The 19595-nt window shown below is 44.1% G+C and overlaps 1 protein-coding gene across 3 annotated transcripts in view; it reads right to left on the bottom strand.

Annotated features, from left to right (window-relative positions):
• Positions 1–19595, bottom strand: part of PLEKHA2 (pleckstrin homology domain containing A2) — an 80402-nt gene that overhangs the window by 14224 nt on the left and 46583 nt on the right. For all 3 annotated transcript variants that reach the window (XM_060251336.1, XM_060251335.1, XM_060251338.1), the window contains exon 6: positions 14184–14291. In XM_060251336.1, the coding sequence (XP_060107319.1) occupies positions 14184–14291 (108 nt within the window). The remainder of the gene's footprint in view (positions 1–14183; positions 14292–19595) is intronic.

The following is a 19595-nucleotide window of genomic DNA, read 5'->3' as shown; positions in this document are numbered from 1 at the left end:
ATCAGGCTATACCATCTGTCCCCCATGGCTTCCATGTACATGTGGAAAATGTAACATCAGTGGATGACACTCTCAATCTAACCTACTTCACAGAGCTGTTGTGATGACAAAATAGAGAGGAAAACCATGTATGCCACCCCGAGGACAGGATGAACATGTTGGCACTGGGTTCAGAATTTTCCCATCCTCAACTCTGGAGTACAAAATTTGAACATTCCTTAAAGCATTTTCCTGAAGTTAAATCCACACTGGGAAATTTAGAAGCCAAAAAGATGATACAGAATGTTGGTGAACAACTTTGTGGAGTTTTGCTTCAGCCACAAACACACTAGGTGGCCTTAGGGAAGTCACTGACCACTCATACTTGTCTGTTCCAATCTGCAAAAACTGCTCTGACACCAGCCTATATTTCAGGGCTCTTGTAACTAATAGTGAGGGAACATACACATTTTGAACTCTTGACATGCATGTAATACATGCATAAGTACTATATATCTCTTTGGTTAAATCTGAGTTTTAATTTTACCACACATGTGAATGTCACATATAATCTTATCATGTAACTGAATTTCACATGACTTCTACATAAAGCTGCCAACTTTTCCACTAGCCCCTGCTTTTTGTTGCTCTAACAAGCAGCTTGATCTGCAGTCATTAGCAGGCGATAAACTTTATTTCCATACTGTGAAATGCTTCATTTTCTGCCTTCTGCAGACTGAATTGTTATTAGAGGCACAAGGGGACATCAGGAATCTATTTTCTTAGTCAGTTGGGAATCCTGCTTCTGTCACTATTCATTTATTTATTAGCTGAGCAGAACACAGAATTGACCTGGTCCCTGCTGACAAGCACTGCCCGGCTTTCCTCACTTCAAACCTTTGTGGAGATGTGCTGCGCACCGCCCTGAGCCCTGTCCTTTGAGGGAAGGCAGTAATAAATAAATGTCTTCAACTGTGCTACTGCAACTAAAGGAGCATTACAGGATGGGCAATATGTATGCTGCATTTCATGGCAGTGTAGAGAAAGCAGACAAAACTGTACTGGGAGCAGAAATTAATTACCGTATTTTTCGGACTATAAGACGCACTTTTCCCCCTCAAAAAAGTGGGGGGGAAGTGTGTGCGTCTTATAGTCTGAAGGTACGTACCTTCGGGGGGGGCGGTCTGCTGCCTCTTCCTCCGATCCGGTGCTTCCCTGCGCCTGCCTGCCTGGCTCCATCTTCTTCAGGCAAGCGCTGGGATCGCTCCACGTGGCCCCAGCGCTTTGCAAGCGCCGGCTGCAGAGGGGGCAGCGTGCTTCCTACTTCCCTGTGTGCCTGCCTTCAGCTGTGATGTTTAAAGCAAGCGCTGGGATCGCTCCCTCCCCCCTCCAATCCCAGCGCTTGCTTTAAACATCACAGCTGAAGGCAGGCACACAGGGAAGTAGGAAGCACGCTGCCCTCGCCACAGCCGGCGCTCGCAAAGCGCTGCGTTTGCAGAGGGGGCGGGTGCTTCCTACTTGCCTGTGTTCCTGCCTTCAGCTGTGATGTTTAAAACAAGCGTTGGGATCGGAGGGGGGAGGGAGCAAAGATGGAGCCAGGCAAGCAGGCGCGGGGGAAGCACCGGATCGGAGGAAGAGGCAGCGGATCGCCCCCCAGGAGGAAGGTGCGTCCTATCCTCCGGAGCGCCTTATGGTGCAAAAAATACGGTAATTATCATATGGCATTGTATGCAGTATAGCCAGGAGATCCAAAGATTGTCTGGTAGCCTTAAGTTCTAAGTCTTTTTAGATGGCGAACTAGACTTTTTTTTTAGGCTGCAAGAGCTCTGGGAGCTGTGACTGAACCAAGATCACCCAGCTGGCTGCATGTGGAGAAGGCTGAATACAACCCAGTTCTCCAGAGTACAGTCTGCTATTCTTAACCACTGCACCACACTGGATCTCCTACTAGGAGCAGAATTTACCTTTCATCTGTAAAAGCAGAAAGCTTCTAGACCATATGGCTACAAAAGATATTAGAATACGTATTGCCAAAGCCTGCTGAAATCTCAGAAGTCAGAGTAGATGGCTGAACAACAACTAGGAAAAAGGTATTAATCAGCACACTGCACAGGCCTTTGGATTATAAAAACCAAGTTATGCAAAAAAGTACAGTAAAAACAAAATGGCATATTTTCAAATTGGCATCGATCTACACAGGTAGCAGAATTACATGTTCACGGATGAGGTTTTCCTGAGCACAGAATTTTTATTCAACTATAGAAGGAGGGCTTGGAAGGCTCACAGGCCTTGCTCCCCCTTCCTGCTGGAAGTCAGAGAACCAGAATATGCATCCAAAGAGGACAAGGACTACAGCTGTCCCAAGGACAAGTGTAGATGGTATAAAAGGAAATGCTCAAAGATGTGTGTGGGGGAGTTTAATAGCATGAGAATATACTGGACAAAAAAACAGGCAAGTAAGCCACAGGTAATCCTGTGGCTTTCACAACTGCCTTTTGGTTGAAGGAACCAAAAAGGTTTAATTGACTCCCCTCCCCAGCCTTCAGCAGAGCTGAGTAGAAAAGCTCTGGAAGAGAAAGCAGGGTTTTGTTCACTGCATAAATTACATGGATGAGTGCTCACTTCAAGTTTTTTTTTTTTTTTTAAAGTACAGATTCCTGGCAGTAAAAGGGCACATACACAATGCCACTGCATCCACCATTTCGGGTGACCTTTTATGTTGATGTGCCAGGCTCACTTGGAATGGAGGGTCTGCCACAAAGCACCTCACTGTCCCTGCTAGCCTGAGAATAAGCTGTGGTTTTGCGACTGAAGAAAAGAGCCAGTGATAGCACAAAACAGCAATCCAAAAGATTACATCTGTCCCTCCAAAGCATCCATTAAGGTGAAACCCTGACAATTCCCACAGAGAGATTGGCAGAAGCCAAACAAGAGCAAACAGGGAAGAACGTTTACAAAATAGGAATGAAAAATGATGCTTGGTTGAAGGGGGGGGGGGGGGAGAAAAAAAAAGTGCCATCTGGGAGCAGGTCATGAGGTAAGCGTTCATTTGGCTTGTTTTGAGGAACTTACTCAGAGATTTATGGAGTGATCTGACTCAAGCTTTTAAAAAATGGGCATGAACAAAATTGACACTTGCCAGCATCTGAACATCCTGAACATTTTTACAATAAAGCAAGATGAGGGAGGGACGGTGGCTCAGTGGTAGAGCATCTGCTTGGTAAGCAGAAGGTCCCAGGTTCAATCCCTGGCATCTCCAACTAAAAGGGTCCAGGCAAATAGGTCTGAAAAACCTCAGCATGAGACCCTGGAGAGCTGCTGCTAGTCTGAGTAGACAATACTGACTTTGATGGACCGAGGGTCCGATTCAGTATAAGGCAGCTTCATATGTTCAAGACTGAACCTTCTGGGAAGAAGAGCTATGCTGGATCAGACCAAAGGCCCACCTAATCCAACACTCTGTTCACACAGATGGCTAACCAGGAAGACGGTAACAGTGTCATCCTGCCTCTGTTCCCCAACAACTGATTTACGAAGGTACACTATCTCTGGTCTTGAAAGGAGTAGATATCAACAACAATTATTATATGTATTTATTTACTTCATTTCTATACCACCCATAGTCAAAGCTCTTTGGGGGTTTACAACAACAAATCATGATTAGTGGCCGTTGATAGACCAGTCTCCCAAGAATTTGTCCACCTCCCTTTTAAAGCCTTCCAAGTTGGCAGCCATGACCACATCCTGTGTTAGCTGTTTCTACAAATATGCTGTATGAAGAAATACTTCCTTTCTGCTCAAGGGATACTCAGGGCAGATTACAAAAATAAAAAATCCACTAGTTAAAAACCAGTGTAGTAGTTAAGTGTGCAGACTCTTATCTGGGAGAACTGGGTTTGATTCCCCACTCCTCCACTTGGAGCTACTGGAACGGCCTTGGGTCAGCCATAGCTATCACAGAGCTTGTCCTTGAAAGGGCAGCTTCTGAGAAAGCGTTCTCAGCCCCACCTACCTCACAGGATGTTTGTTGTGGGAGAGGAAAATAAAGGAGATTGTGAGCTGCTCTGAGATTCTGAGTGGAGGGCGGAATATAAACCCAATGTCGTCGTCTTCTAAAATCCAGTGAGCTGAGCCTTTATGAGAACCTCTTATCTGAGTGAGAGATCATGCCCCCAGAGATGAGATGACAGACTACCTAATATAGGGCCTTTTCTATGGTAGAGCCTCACTTATAGAGCTCTCTTCCTGACTAGACGCTGATCTGGTGCCATCATTATCTTTCAGACAGGCAACAGCTATTTCTATTTGCATCGGCCTTCAATGGCAATCGGCAATGCTATGTCTTAGTTGTTGTTTCATTGTTCTAACTTAGAACAATGAAACAACAACTAAGACATAGCATTGCACTGCTCCTTTGTATCTTTGAGGCAGCATCAACTTTTTTATTATAAATAAATAAGTAAAAACTGCTCTTACTTTTCATTGATCTTCTCATTGAGACTCTGCATACAGTTAAAAGGAATTGCCATATGGGAGCTCATTCTCTTAAATTGGCAGTATGTTCCCAGGGCCAAAACCTCTAATTTGGCCCGAGGTCTTGCCCTCTGGAGCAACAGAGAGCAAATCTTTGCCTTCTACCATGGGACAAATCTTCAGGTATTTGAAGAGCATAATCTCATCCCCTCTCAGTCTTCTCTACTCTAGGCTAAACATAACCCAGTTCCTTCATCCTTTTCTCGTAGGGCTAGTTTTTCCTTGCCAATCATTCTCAGCAAAGTGGAGCATGCCATCAAGAGGTCGAGCAATTGGGTGATAACAAATGCTAACATTTTAATTAAACATGGTAAGCCCGAGCCACTAATTAAGATAGACTCTCATAAAATGCGCATTTGGTAACAGAGGTCATAAAACCAAGGGAAGACTTCCTCTGCAGTCCTTGCCCTCTGCTCCTAGCATATTGTTGGTGCAACTTGCTTTGTTCCTTAGCTTACTGCATCCCGAGGGCTCAGGGTGGATTAGAACCACAGCATAATAAAGTCAGTAATTAAGATGCTAGTATACAGTACTAAGAGATTATTTCTATGTTCAGCAAAAGCATCTGGTGCGGTCTTCCTGGGACAAACCACATCAGAAGGGGGCGGGATGCTCACATGTTTGAGTATTTCTGCATATTAAGAGAAAAGAGGAACTTCCTGACATAATAGCTGTGCAAGGACAGGAAGTTTGATACAGAGGAAACATTTGAGTATTTTTCATTTATTATATATGTATTTGTACACATGTTTGTGAAATGTCATAAATCTACAATGTAGGGAAAGTCTACCCATAATTAACAAAGAGGTACAGCTCCAGCTGTCTCAATCCTTTAACTAAAGAGGCTGGCATTTAGCACACAAACACATGAAATGCCATTGAGCTACAGATCCCTTCTATAATGGGCAAAATAAAATTGTTTTTTTAAACATTGTTTGAAAAAAGAACTACTTTAGATGACACTGTGGCTGATTCATACTTATTCACATGTAAATAATAATTCTATAAATTGCCACTGAATGCTTGTGAGTACAGTGGAGGAGTTAAGCAAAGGGGACCTGAGTTTAAGGCCTTGCTCAGACCTCAAGTTCCTTTGGTGACTTGGTGCCAATGGCAACCTCCCAGCCCACTCTGTCTCACAGGATCATTATAAGAAGAAAACTGGAGGTCCCCCCTCCCCATATATACCAGTCTGAGTACTACATGAGAGAAAAATGAGGGGAAATGCAGTGAACTCATTATGCCCTCACAACCAACCTTGTGAGATAGGTTAGGGTTAGACAGGCAGAGTAGAGACTTGAGCCTAGGCATCCTCACTACTAATCCTACACTAACCACCACATCAGCTTTTGTAAAACAAATATTTCCTTTCCTTTAATCAGATTAGAGCTCATTGACTAAAATTATTGAGCAGTCAAAAACCCACCTGTTAAGTAACATTATCTGTATACAACACCAAACCAATGGAAAATTCTCACTAAGGGTAAGATTTGTGAATATTCGTATTTCGTTGCAGATGATATGAAACCTCTGGTCTGTGATGACTGCTTTACACACGCATATCATCACTTGATGATACAATCCCATCAAGTAATACACCAGTGAAGGTTTCTGGGCCTGTACAATTTGAGTCCACAAACAATGTGCAGTGGTCCATCAGTTGCATGACAACTTCCTATCTCAGGCAAGTGATAAAAACCTATGGCTTAGAGACACGGCAGTGGGGGGCTGCCACATTCTGGCCTTCAAGTTATACAGGCCTCAGGGAAGCCAAGTTCTCGTTTCTCAGGTCTCCTTCCAAACATTCATAAACTTGCATCACAGGATAAACAGCCCTGCTTTTTTGTAAAGTGCACCATGGAGGACGGCAGCACACTTCCCCCCCGCTGAGTTAATGAGACACGACAGACTAGTTGTGTTGGCAGCAAGGCCACACCAGCTGCGCCCTGGATTTTGTCATGCCCAAGGGCTGGGCAGAGCAGGGTTATTATTGTGGTGTCATTTATTTTAGTTTTTACATTAGCCTACGCTAAATTATAACCAAGGTTCCTCACATTCTGCACTTAAAAAGCAGAAGGCATTCATACAACAACCTCTAGTGGCATGGTAGCCTTGGAATGACTAAGAGGACATCCTCAGCACATACCTTGTTTCAGCCCTAGGGAAGCCACCCTCTCTTAGCTTCCACAGATGGCACACATACCAGTTGGGGATAATTATATGGATGCACATTACAGGGCTGTTGTAAAGACTGAGACTGTGCACTTTCAACACTTTGAAAGCACCATATACATTCTAGTTGTTACTAATAAATTGTGCACATATTCACTCCATTGCACTGCCTCTTCCTTTCCTCAAATTATATTTATACTAAGATTTTTGGGCCAGGGACCTGTCTTTTTTTAGCATTAGCATTACTATGCAGGGGACTGCTTTCTCCCCTACAGTCCTCCCTTATTCTGATGTGGAGTGAATTGTATCAATTTTGTCTGCTTCAATGTGCCAGCTCCATGTGCCCCCAAAGTTTAGATGTCAGAGTTTAAATGAATGACAACCAAGGTGATAGGGCCTTCCCACCATAAAATACTCTGTAGGGATATGTCCCTGTACTTTGAAAGTCTTCAGATACCAGGTGAGGACAATAGCATTCTCCCATATTTCTAACACATTTTTTACTGTTTTTATTATTGGGGTTTTAAACAATAGTTTAATTAATAGCTTTTGTTGTTGGCTGCTTTGGGAGCTCCTGAAGCATGCATTCAGGAACTCCATGCAGCATTTAGTGATTGTGCTTTGAAAAGAGTCAATGAGCACATTTGCTCATTCTGCAGAATTCATTCAGTTGAAGTGCAATACATTCTGGGAGCTAGAAGCCTTGCTCAGTCTCTTTCTGAGTTTACACCTGGCACTGTCATAAAAAAGTAAAATATGCAACTTTGTCTGGATATGTAAAAAGAAGACTCTATGGATGCTGATTTCTGTTACTAAGTAAGCAAAAAGCTCAGAAAATCACTGCCATTTAGGCATCCCAGCAGCAGCATGGATGCTGTTTTTTTCCACAGTCTCTTCCCACAACATCCTTGTAGCATTTAAAGGCTTCCTACCTTGTGAGCAAGATTTGTGCAGGTTCTTTCCATGGAATCATCTCTCCCAATCCCAGCTCAGCAACTATTAAAGGTCTATGTGATTGGTCGTACCCACATGATTGGTAAGCTTTTAAATGTTATGGCAGCACTGTGGGGAGTGTCTTCAGCACTGCTGCAACCATATTTAATGGGCACATTCCCCTTCAGAACTCAATAGCGAGAGATGCAAAGAAAGGTGATTAATAGATCAGCAGTTAAACAAATGGACAGTGCTAGTGCTACATGATCCTGGGAAGTCCCTGTTTTCAGGCACAATCCACAAGGGCATTCTGACACATTTCAAATGAGGTTGCTGAGTTCACATTGGCTGGTTGTCTGCAGGGATTGCTACATGCTTGCTCACCCCCATTTTCTTGAAGCTTTGCAAGGGCACAGTGCCCCAACATCTTTGCTTCTAGCAATAAATTATTACCAGGTGCAAAGAAACCTTTGCTTGCAAGTCAGTTTCATTGGTGTCTTCCCATACACACCCTCCAGCATCTGGGCTTAGCTCTGCAAATTAAGCCATGATTTCCCTGAACATTTGGAACCATGGTAAAGGCAATAAGTCAAGGGTCTACAACCTATAGCCACAGACAAAAGTAGCTCTTTAAAAAGGAAATCTTTAAGGTACATTAGAGGAATAGATGGGATAAGGAGATAATCAGTATGTGAAGGGAATGGCAGGCAAAGATTTTTATGGGCTTTTAGAAGATGCTTCACAGAAAGGGAAATGATAAGAGATAAGTAGCTGCCAGCTATCCAAGTGCTAACCATGTGTAGATTTATGCTAGTGTACCAAAATAATCGCATTAGGTGCTCCTGTATATATTTCTTATTCTGAGACTTGTGGATTAATAATCAACATGTCATTTATCACTAATGTTAAAGCGTATTAGTTTCAGTTATGCAAGTGAGCTTTCCTATACTTGCTCTTTGTTGATCTGAATTTTGACATAGTTTGGTTGTTTAATAATAAAAGGTTGCTCACCTCTGCAATTAGTCACAGTGAGGCATGGTCTGCACTAGACTTGGGGAAATGATGCATCTTTGTTTGGGCAGATCAGATCCAAACAGCCATTTCAATGAAGCTAGATAACTTCTCCAGGACCACCTCACTCAAAATAAATCAAGACTCATGCAAATGGTGGCTTTCATGCCATCATCATTGACCTGTTCTATTCTGTTTCAAGAAAGAAGGACAGGCTCCTTTCTAAAGGTGCAGAAAAGATTTCAGGTGAAACTTTATACCAGATCTATCTGGTACAACATTATCTATTCTGATCTGCAGGAGATGCTGCATAGTTTGCAAACAAAAAGATTCAGCCTTCATATCAAAGCCTGAAACATCTTTTTTCTCACCCACCCCCCTTATTTAAACACCAAGCCCAATTAACTGTTTCAGAGAACAAATTTGCATTATAGAATGTTGATCGCTGCCAACAGAACCTTGCTTTATTTGGTCTTCTTCTCTCCTTCCCACCTCCACATCTTGATTTGAGACCAATTTTTCTTTTTCATCATGGCCTGTGCAATGTCTTTTTTCTTATTACCACAACAAAGGCCTAGCAGAGTAAGCAGAACAAATCTCATCACACTTTCTAGATAAAAAATAGCCATGCCAGAGAGAAGCCAAGCCTCACAATGATGAATCAGCATGCCTTTAGCCACAAAAGGGATCTTGCAGCATTAGCATTCTGCCAAAGACAGAGCTGTGCCCTCATCTGCATTCCCTACAAATGGATCTGGCTGTCCCAATAACTCAAGACTCTTGGGAATTCCCCACCAAAGCCACATTTGTTGGCTTAGACCAAGCATGCCTGAAACACACCTTCTCTCCCCTTCCATATTTGGAGACAGTCCCAGATCTCCATACCACCTCTTTGCCTCCCTCTTTAGCCAGTCATGAGTCATACATTACTATCCACCTTGCCTCCTTCCATCTTTCTAATTCTGGAAAGACATTTTTATTTTAATCCTCTTGCCCTATAATTGCAGCCAGAACTTGTCCTTAAATCAATCTTTTGCTCACCCAGAAAGACCCCCATTTTGTGAGCTGCAAAATACACAGTTACATGGAACGTGGCTCTGATTCTCTTCCTCTTTGAATTATTTGATTCCTTGAATCCTGGACACTTGGACTTAGAAACTGGACCAGAATATAAATGTAACTTTACCCCTCCTTTATCTTCTCACACTAGCTTTTGGCCCCCTACCTCCCTGTTTGAGCAGAGTACATTTTACAGTGTGCAAGTGTTTGGAATATTTCACTTATACCAAGAGCCTGCTGGTGTTTGGGTAATTGATATTATTTTGACTGCTTGCTAATTCTTCAGTCTGCATCTTTTTACTGTTCTCTTCAGGTTTTTTTTTAATCCCTTTAGATTCTCAGTATTATTCCCAAACTTATAAATGTACTGCTAGGATTTTGTCAAAGATTCCTTACAGCCAATTGGGTGGATCACTACCCAGACTGGGGTATTTCTTTAAACTGCCTACAAAAAAAAAATAAAGCTGGATTTAGGGATAAACTAGGTGAATGACAGTTTAGGAACTCATTATAATAAGAAAAAAAGTTAAATCACTTCTAGACTAAACCTACAGCTGCTGCCTATCCAAGCTCAAACTAACTGAACCACCTATCTGACATTTTCAGTGCCCTTTACATGAGAATATTTTTTAATCATATGAGACCTCTAAATCACAAAAAGAATTTAGGGCCCATTTATGTAATAATCTAACCTTAAACCTAATTTATTTATTTTATTTATTTATATTTTGATTTATATCCCACCCTTCCCACCGAAGTGGTTCAGGGCGGCTTACAACATATTTCTGGATGACACTTCTGTCCTAGACCCATGTCAGTCTGGCTTCCGGCCGGGCCATGGGACGGAGACGGTGTTGGTCGCCTTGGTAGATGACCTCCAACGGCAACTGGATCGAGGCGACGTTGCGGTGCTGATGCTGTTAGATCTGTCAGCTGCATTTGATACAGTCGACCATCGGCTACTGACGCACCGCCTCGCCGACATTGGGGTTGAGGGGTCGGCCTTGCAATGGCTTTCCTCCTTTCTCCTGGGTCGGGGACAGAGGGTGGCTATTGGGGGTGAGCGGTCCCGGAGGCGCACGCTGGATTATGGGGTGCCTCAGGGAGCAGTGCTCTCCCCGATGTTGTTCAACATCTATATGCGCCCCCTTGCCCAGATTGCCCGGCGGTTTGGGCTGGTTGCCATCAATATGCAGATGACACCCAGCTCTATCTACTAATGGACGGCTGGCCCGACCACGCACCAGGGAATCTCGACCGGGCCTTACAGGCTGTTGCGACATGGCTCAGGCTGAGTGGGCTGAAGTTGAACCCAGTGAAGACAGAGGTCCTTTGCGTGGGTCGCGGCGCTCTGGGAAGGGAAATAGCTCTCCCGGCCTTCGATGGTGCGCTATTGAAAGCAGCGCGCCAGGTAAAGAGCCTGGGTGTTTTACTGGAGCCTTCACTATTGATGGAGGCCCAGATAGCAGCCACCGCCAAGTCAGCATTCTTCCATCTGAAGTGGGCAAGGCAGTTGGCCCCTTTCCTTGAGCGCTGGGACCTCGCAACAGTGATCCATGCAACGGTCACCTCAATACTAGACTACTGTAATGCCCTCTACTTGGGGCTACCTCTGTGCTGGACTCGGAGACTGCAGCTAGTGCAGAACGCGGCGGCCAGGCTGTTGTTGGGACTCCCAAAACGGGAACATATACGGCCAGGGCTACATGAACTGCACTGGCTGCCGATTATATACCGGGTCCAGTACAAAGTGTTGGTCATTACCTTTAAAGCCTTATATGGCCGAGGACCTGCCTACCTGAGGGACCATCTTTCCCCGTATGAACCCCAGAGAGCACTGAGGTCAGTCGGGAAAAATCTAATGACCATCCCTGGGCCGAAGGAGATTAAATACCAGAACACTAGAGCACGGGCATTTTCAATCGCGGCCCCTACCCTATGGAACCGACTCCCCGAGGAGATGCGGGCCCTGCAGAACCTTGATCAGTTCCGCAGGGCCTGCAAGACCACCCTTTTTAAACTTGCACACTTGGACTGCTAAGAAGATCGGTAATTAAAGATCCGCCAATGCGGTTTGAAGACCTATACCGCTGAATAACTGCACTTATTGGATTGGTTTTAATGTTATTGAGTTTAATGTTTTATATTGTTAAATTTAAGGCTTTTATCTACTATTGTATGTTTTTATAAAATGTTGTTAGCCGCCCTGAGCCTGCCGAGGTGGGGAGGGCGGGATATAAATAAAATTTTTATTATTATTATTATTATTATTATTATTATTATTATTATTATTATTATTATTATTATTATTATTATTATTATATAAAACTTACATAGGTTTGGCTTAAAAACAATTACATAGCAGCAGTTAAAACAGTAGATTAATAAAACATAAAACATAAAAACCAGCAGTCTGTCAATATCTTTAGTGTGTGAGAGTGAGAGGTGGTAAAAGGATGGTTTCCTTTCCTTATGCTCAGTTTATCTTGTGTGAACTCAGACTCCAATTAGAAAATGGACCACATTCACATTGACACATCTATTCTAAGCAGATGTGATAACAATATGGCTTTTGTTTTTGGATTCTGTGGGAACAATGAACCTTCTGCAATCAGTCTGAGATCCAGAGTGGCTACTATGAAGACTATGCAAAAGCACCATTTCATATGCAGGCTTGCACTAGAAATTCATAGTCACAGAGAACATGAAGCTGCTTTATACTGAGCAGGAATATTGGCCCATTGGTCCCAGTATTATCTACTTTGACAGACAGCAACCTGGTGTGATTCTGGATGTCTCCCTCTCAATGAAGACAAGTCACAAATGTAGCTAAACTGACATTTTACCACCTGTGCCAGGCTACATACGTAACTAAACCTCTTCCTGTCTTCTCCTGACAGCCACAGTGATCCATGCAATGGTCACCTCCAGGTTACATTACTGTAACTTGCTCTAACTTGCTCTACCCTTGATACTGATTCAATCTACATCCGGTCCAGAATGCAGCTGCACATTTTCTTACAGGAAATTCCTTCAGAACCCATATCTGAACAGTGCTCCGCCAGCTGCACTGGCTCCAAGTTGAATACTGGATCAGACTCAAGGTTTTAGCATTAACCTTTAAAGTCCTAAGTTTGGGACCAGCATACCTTCAGGACCACTTCTCCCGATACATACCCCAAAGAGCATTACACTCTTGATAACAACCTACTGGTGATCCCTGGTCAAATAGTGTCTGGCTGCCCTCAACCAGGACCAGGGCTTTTCAGGCCTGGATCCAACCTGATGGAACACTCTGCTGGGCAAGATTTGGGCCCTTCAGGATCTGATAAAGTTCCACAGGGCCTGCAAGACAGAGTTGTCCCACCAGGCCTATGGCTGAGGGCAGCAACAGTTCTTCCATCTTAGACTGGCCTCCCTTCTCTTTCCCCTCCCCTTACTTTCATATCAGGGAGACCTTAAGATATTTATTTCCCTTCCAGGATTAGGAGCACTAGGTTTGCTCCTTTTATACACCATCTTTTAGTGCTATTGGCTGTTATTTTATGGTATTGTAGATACATATATAATATGTATATTGTTTTATACTTTTAACTGTACGGAACGTTTTATGCATGTTGTTACCTGCTCTGAGCTCTGTTATATGGGGAAGATAGGCTATAAATTAAACAAACAAACAAACAAATGAATGAGATTTTTTGTCCCCTCCCAGCTACTACTAAAAAGTAAACTGCAAGCACCAGTTGTTTCCAACTCTGGGGTACTGTCACATCACGACGTTTTCACGGCAGACTTTACTACCACAGATCTTTTCAACTGCAGAAGCTGGCAACTGAATCTAAACTTTCCCACATATGTTTGGCCGCTGGGCTTTGGCTGTCCGCCCCTCCCACCACACCCACACCCAGGGCCGGCTCGTCCACTAGGCAAACTAGGCGGTTGCCTATGGCACCAGGAGGGTGGGGGCACCAAATTGGGCTCCCCACCCCCCTCCCGGTGCCCCAGGCAAGCACCTAGTTTGCCTGCCTCCCCCACCCGCCACCGCCACCCACAACCACTGCTGCTGCCACCCAACTCTCTGTTCCCTTCCCTTCGCCTCCCCCTCCCCCCGGCGGCTCTGCACCCCCGTGCCTCCTCCTTCCTCCCTCCCTTCAGACCCTTCCCCACCCCATGTCAATTTCAATGCTGGAAATGGCTCTAGTACCACTTTCCGGCTATCTAAAGTCCTCCCCTCCCCGGCCGAGCACTCAATCGCAGGTAAAACTGTACCGTGGGGCCGGGATGCGCTTACAGTCTGTCAGGATCAGCGTCCTGAAAGTGCGACCCTGCTGCCACTGACTCCTCCCCTCCCTACTTCCTGGATCCAAGCGGGGGTGCTTGGGTGGGCACCAGGCAGTGAGTCTGCCTAGGGCGCCATGGGGCGTCGGGTCGCCCCTGCACACACCATTCCCTTCTCTATAGCAAGATATCTGGTTGAATACTTATTCTTTTCTCACCTGGTTGACAGAGATGGGTGTCTGCACAACCACCCCACCGATTATCTCAGTCTTGTAGGGAGGTTTTGCGACATCTGTGGTTGGAGACAAATTCCCAGTCTTCGGTACCTATGAAATAAAAGGGAAACATTATGTCCAATGCACATAACCAACCTACTTCCTTCTGAGAATCTGCTAGCTGCCAGACAAGGCATCCTCCAGTACTGTTCATATTTTCTCAGACCTTCAGTCACTCATTAGTGTGTTCCAAAGTTAAGTACTGAGTCAAACTACCTTGTTGCCTTACTGTAAACTTCTGGGATATGAATGACAGATGGAATTTTTAAATGGAACCTGTAAGTCATCATTCAGGTTCCTGGGAGAATGCTGGAGGGCACAGGAGTGCTCATTGCTCTTTCCAACCACTCAGCCTCATTGCTTCCCTCTGTGTTTTGCTTTCTTGATATGCCCCCCTCCTCCTCCCCTGCATAGAAGGCATTTTTTCCTTAGATAGGCAAGTATTTGATTTTAATATATTTTTAAACTGCTCCTTAATAGTGATACATCACTAGAAAATATGCTTGTGCTTTGCTATTCAGTGCCCTCCCTTACTATGTTTATTTTTGGTGGACATTTGATTTTTTGGGGGCTTGAAGGTATTTAACCCTTTCAATTCTGGTGGAACCCAGATCCCTATTTTTCTTGTGTTCCCAATAAGGTAAGTAGACCCTCCAGAAGGAGAGCCACATAAACAAACAGGATTTAAAAGGGGACTGTATATTTAAAAAAAACTATCATGAAGGTTGAATGCCAGCAGGGGGGTGGGGGCTTCCCAGTGTTTTGCACTGAGTGTCACAGGTATGACTATCTGCCCACAGGACAGAGCTCTTGAATGTGTGCTCGATGCAAGGAGCTCCTGGTCCTCAGGGAACGAGTTCGTACCCTTGAGGCCAAGGAGACTGACCTGGAGAAGCAGAGACAGTCAGGCACTTGGAGAAGACTCTCGGGGACATATTAGATGAGCCCCACTTTGAACGTGGCAGCCCCAATGCTGCCAGGGAGCATGAGGGTCGAGAGGGACAGGGCACTGTGCTGAGGATAAGGGGAATGCACTCTCAGAAGGGACCTCTTCTTCAGTTGGTGAGTGGGTATCCTTTTGCGCCAAGGAACCATCCCTGGGCAGGGAGAGAGGGGGGGGTCTAGGTAGTTGGTGATTCGATCCTTAGGCAAGTAGACAGCTGGGTGGCAAAACTGCATACTGATCATATGGTGACTTGCCTGCCTGGTGTGAAGGTAGCGGACATTACGCGTGTAGTAGATAGGCTGATAGACAGTGCTGGGGAGGAGCCAGTGGTCGTGGTGCGTGTTGGCACCAACGATTCGGGGAAATGCAGTCGTGAGGTCATGGAGGCAAAATTTAGGCTGCTAGGCGGGAGACTTAAGGCCAGGACCTACAAGGTAGCCTTCCCAGAAGTGCCCTGAGCCTGCTTCGGCGGGGGAGGGCGGGATACAAATAAAATTTTACATTACAAATTTTACATTACCTGTTCCACGTGCACCGCTGGAGAGAAAGGCACAAATTAGAAATCTCAATGTGTGGATGAGACGATGGTGTAGGGAGGAAGGGTTTAAGTTTGTTAGGCACTGGGATGCTTTCTGGAACAAGTGGGATCTGTACAAAAGAGACGGTCTCCACTTGTCCCCAGATGGAACCAAGCTGCTGGCGCTTAAAATCAAAAAGGTGGCAGAGCAGTTTTTAAACTAAATCTTGGGGGAAAGCCAACAGGAGATGAAATGTCTCTGGTTCAGGAGGACTCATCTCAAAGAGATGAAGGGTTAGCTGTTAATTTTCTACCGGGTAATGGATCAGAGTTGTCCACTGAGATGGTGATAAACAGTATGGAGTGTCTGCCAAAGTCTCGAGGCAGCAGGAGGAAGGTTGCGGGCCTAACTTGCCTGGGAAATTATAGATGTTTGTATACAAATGTTAGAAGTGTTCGAAGTAAAATTGGTGAGTTGGAATGTTTAGTGTTGGGGGAAAACATAGACATTGTGGAAATTTCAGAAACTTGGTGGAATGAGGAGAATCAGTGGGACATGGTGATTCCTGGATATAAGTTATATCAGAAGGATAGAAAGGGAAGGGTTGGAGGTGGGGTGGCTCTATATGTCAGAGAGCGTATACAGTCCAGTAAGACTGAGGTCAAAGAATTAGATTCCCTTCTAGAAATGCTTTGGGTTGAAATAGAGGTCCCAAAAGGAAATTTAACTATGGGAGTTTGTTATCGCCACCAAATCAAAAGATAGAGGATGATTATAATATGATGGAAGGATTAAAGATAGCGGCTAAATGTAAAAACTGTGTCGTAATAGGTATTTTAACTACCCGCAGATTGATTGGGTCAATATGTGTTCAGGTCAAGAGAAAGAGATTGAGTTTCTAGATGCTCTCAATGACTGTGCTATGGAGCAGATGGTCACAGAATCTACCAGGGGTGGGGCAATCCTGGATTTGGTCCTAAGTAATGCCCAAGACTTGGTGAGAGATGTAAAAGTGATCTCACCGCTTGGGAGCAGTGACTATAACGTTATTGATTTCACCATTTGTATAAATAGGGAGTTGCCCCCAAAGACCAGCACAACCACATTTAACTTTAAAAGGGGTAAATTCTCTGAGATGAGGAGGCATGTGAAGAGGAAACTGAAAGGAAAGGTAAATACAGTCAAAACCCTTGGGGAAGCTTGGAGGCTATTTAAAACTACAATCCTAGAAGCTCAGATAAAATATATACCACAAGTTAGGAAAGGCACAAACAGGTATAAGAAAAGGCCTGCATGGTTAACAAACAAAGTAATGGAGGCTGTAAAAGGTAAGAAGGACTCCTTTAAGCAGTGGAAAGCTAGTCCAAGTGAGATTAATACAAGGGAACACAGGCTGTGGCAAATCAAATGCAAGACTGTTATCAGGCAGGTAAAAAGGTACTATGAGGAACATATTGCAAAAAACAAAGACCAACAATAAAAATTTCTTAAAATATATTAGAAGCAGGAAACGAGCCAGGGAGGCAGTGGGGCCCTTGGATGACCAAGGGGTAAAAGGATTACTGAAGGAGGATAGGGAAATGGCTGAGAAGCTGAATGCATTTTTTGCCTCCGTCTTCACGGTGGAAGATGAGAAGTGTTTGCCTGCTTCAGAACCACTTATTTTGGAAGGGGTGTTGAAAGACCTGAGTCAGACTGAGGTGACAAGAGAGGAGGTCCTACAACTGATATATGAATTAAAAACTAATAAGTCACCAGGTCCGGATGGCATACATCCAAGAGTTCTGAAAGAACTCAAAGTTGAACTTGTGGATCTCCTGACAAAAATATGTAATCTTTCATTGAAATCTGCCTCCGTTCCTGAGGACTGGAAGGTAGCAAATGTCACCCCCATCTTTAAAAAGGATTCCAGAGGAGATCCAGGAAATTATAGGCCAGTCAGTCTGACTTCAATACCAGGAAAGTTGGTAGAAACCATCATCAAGGACAGAATGAGTATGCACATTGATGAACACAAGTTATTGAGGAAGGCTCAGCATGGGTTCTGTAAGGGAAGATCTTGCCTCACTAACCTGTTACATTTCTTTGAGGGGGTGAACAAACATGTGGACAAAGGAGTCCCAATAGATGTTGTTTACCTTGAATTCCAGAAAGCTTTTGATAAAGTTCCTCATCAAAGGCTCCTTAGTAAGCTCGAGAGTCATAGAGTAAAAGGACAGGTCCTCTTGTGGATCAAAAACTGGCTAATTAATAGGAAGCAGAGAGTCAGTATAAATGGGCAGTCTTCGCAGTGGAGGACAGTAAGCAGTGGGGTGCTGCAGGGCTCAGTACTGGGTCCCATGCTCTTGTTCATAAATGATTTGGAGTTGGGAGTAAGCAGTGAAGTGGCCAAGTTTGCAGATGACACTAAATTGTTCAGGGTGGTGAGAACCAGATAGGATTGTGAGGCACTCCAAAGGGATCTGTTGAGGCTGGGTGAGTGGGCGTCAACATGGCAGATGAGGTTCAATGTGGCCAAGTGCAAAGTAATGCACATTGGGGCCAAGAATCCCAGCTACAAATACAAGTTGATGGGGTGTGAACTGGCAGAGACTGACCAAGAGAAAGATCTTGGGGTCATGGTAGATAACTCACTGAAAACGTCAAGACAGTGTGCGATTGCAATAAAAAAGGCCAACGCCATGCTGGGAATGATCAGGAAGGGAATTGAAAACAAATCAGTATCATAATGCCCCTGTATAAATCGATGGTGTGGTCTCATTTGGAATACTGTGTACAATTCTGGTCACTGCACCTCAAAAAGGATATTATAGCATTGGAAAAAGTCCAGAAAAGGGCAACTAGAATGATTAAAGGGTTGGAACACTTTCCCTATGAAGAAAGGTTAAAACGCTTGGGGCTCTTTAGCTTGCAGAAATGTCGACTGCGGGGTGACATGAAAGAGGTTTACAAGATAATGCATGGGATGGAGAAAGTAGAGAAAGAAGTACTTTTCTCCCTTTCTCACAATACAAGAACTCGTGGGCATTCAATTAAATTGCTGAACAGTCAGGTTAAAACAGATAGAAGGAAGTACTTCTGCACCCAAAGGGTGATTAACATGTGGAATTCACTGCCACAGGAGGTGGTGGTGGCTACAAGCATAGCCAGCTTCAAGAGGGGGTTAGATAAAAATATGGAGCAGAGGTCCATCAGTGGCTATTAGCCACAGTGTGTGTATGTGTGTGTGTATATGTGTGTATATGTGTGTGTATATATATATATATACATACACACACACACACACACACACACTGGCCACTGTGTGACACAGAGTGTTGGACTGGCTGGGCCACTGGCTTGATCCAACATGGCTTCTCTTATGTTCTTATGATTAAGATGATTCATACTACTTTATTCTGCATTACTATGTATAAGTATAAAAGTTGGACAGTGAAGAAAGTTGACAGGAAGAGAGTTGATTAACTTGAAACATGGTGTGTTGCAAGAGAGTTTTACAGATACTGCAGACAGCCAGAAAGACAAATAAGTGGGTTTTAGGACAAATCAAGCCTGAACTCTCCCTAGAAGCTAAAATGATTAAACTGAGGCTATCATACCTTGGTCATATTATGGTAAGACAGGAATCACTGGAAAAGACAATGATGCCAGAAAAAGCTGAAGACAGCAGGGAAGGACGAAGATCTAACATGAGATGGATTGACTCAATAAAGGAAGCCACAGCCCTCAGTTTGCAAGACCTAAGCAAGACTGTTAACAATAGGACATTGATTCATAGAGTTGCCATAAGTCAGGAGTGACTTGACATGCATTGAGAATCACTACCAGGTAGAATAACCTCTTTCCTCCTTGGAGGCTAGAACTCTTGATTTTCCAGTGCAACATATTGCA

Source organism: Heteronotia binoei, chromosome 12, assembly GCF_032191835.1.
Source record: "Heteronotia binoei isolate CCM8104 ecotype False Entrance Well chromosome 12, APGP_CSIRO_Hbin_v1, whole genome shotgun sequence".
NCBI lineage: Eukaryota > Metazoa > Chordata > Lepidosauria > Squamata > Gekkonidae > Heteronotia > Heteronotia binoei.
Note: the sequence above shows the minus strand (reverse complement) of the source record. Positions and strands in the feature narration are given on the sequence as shown.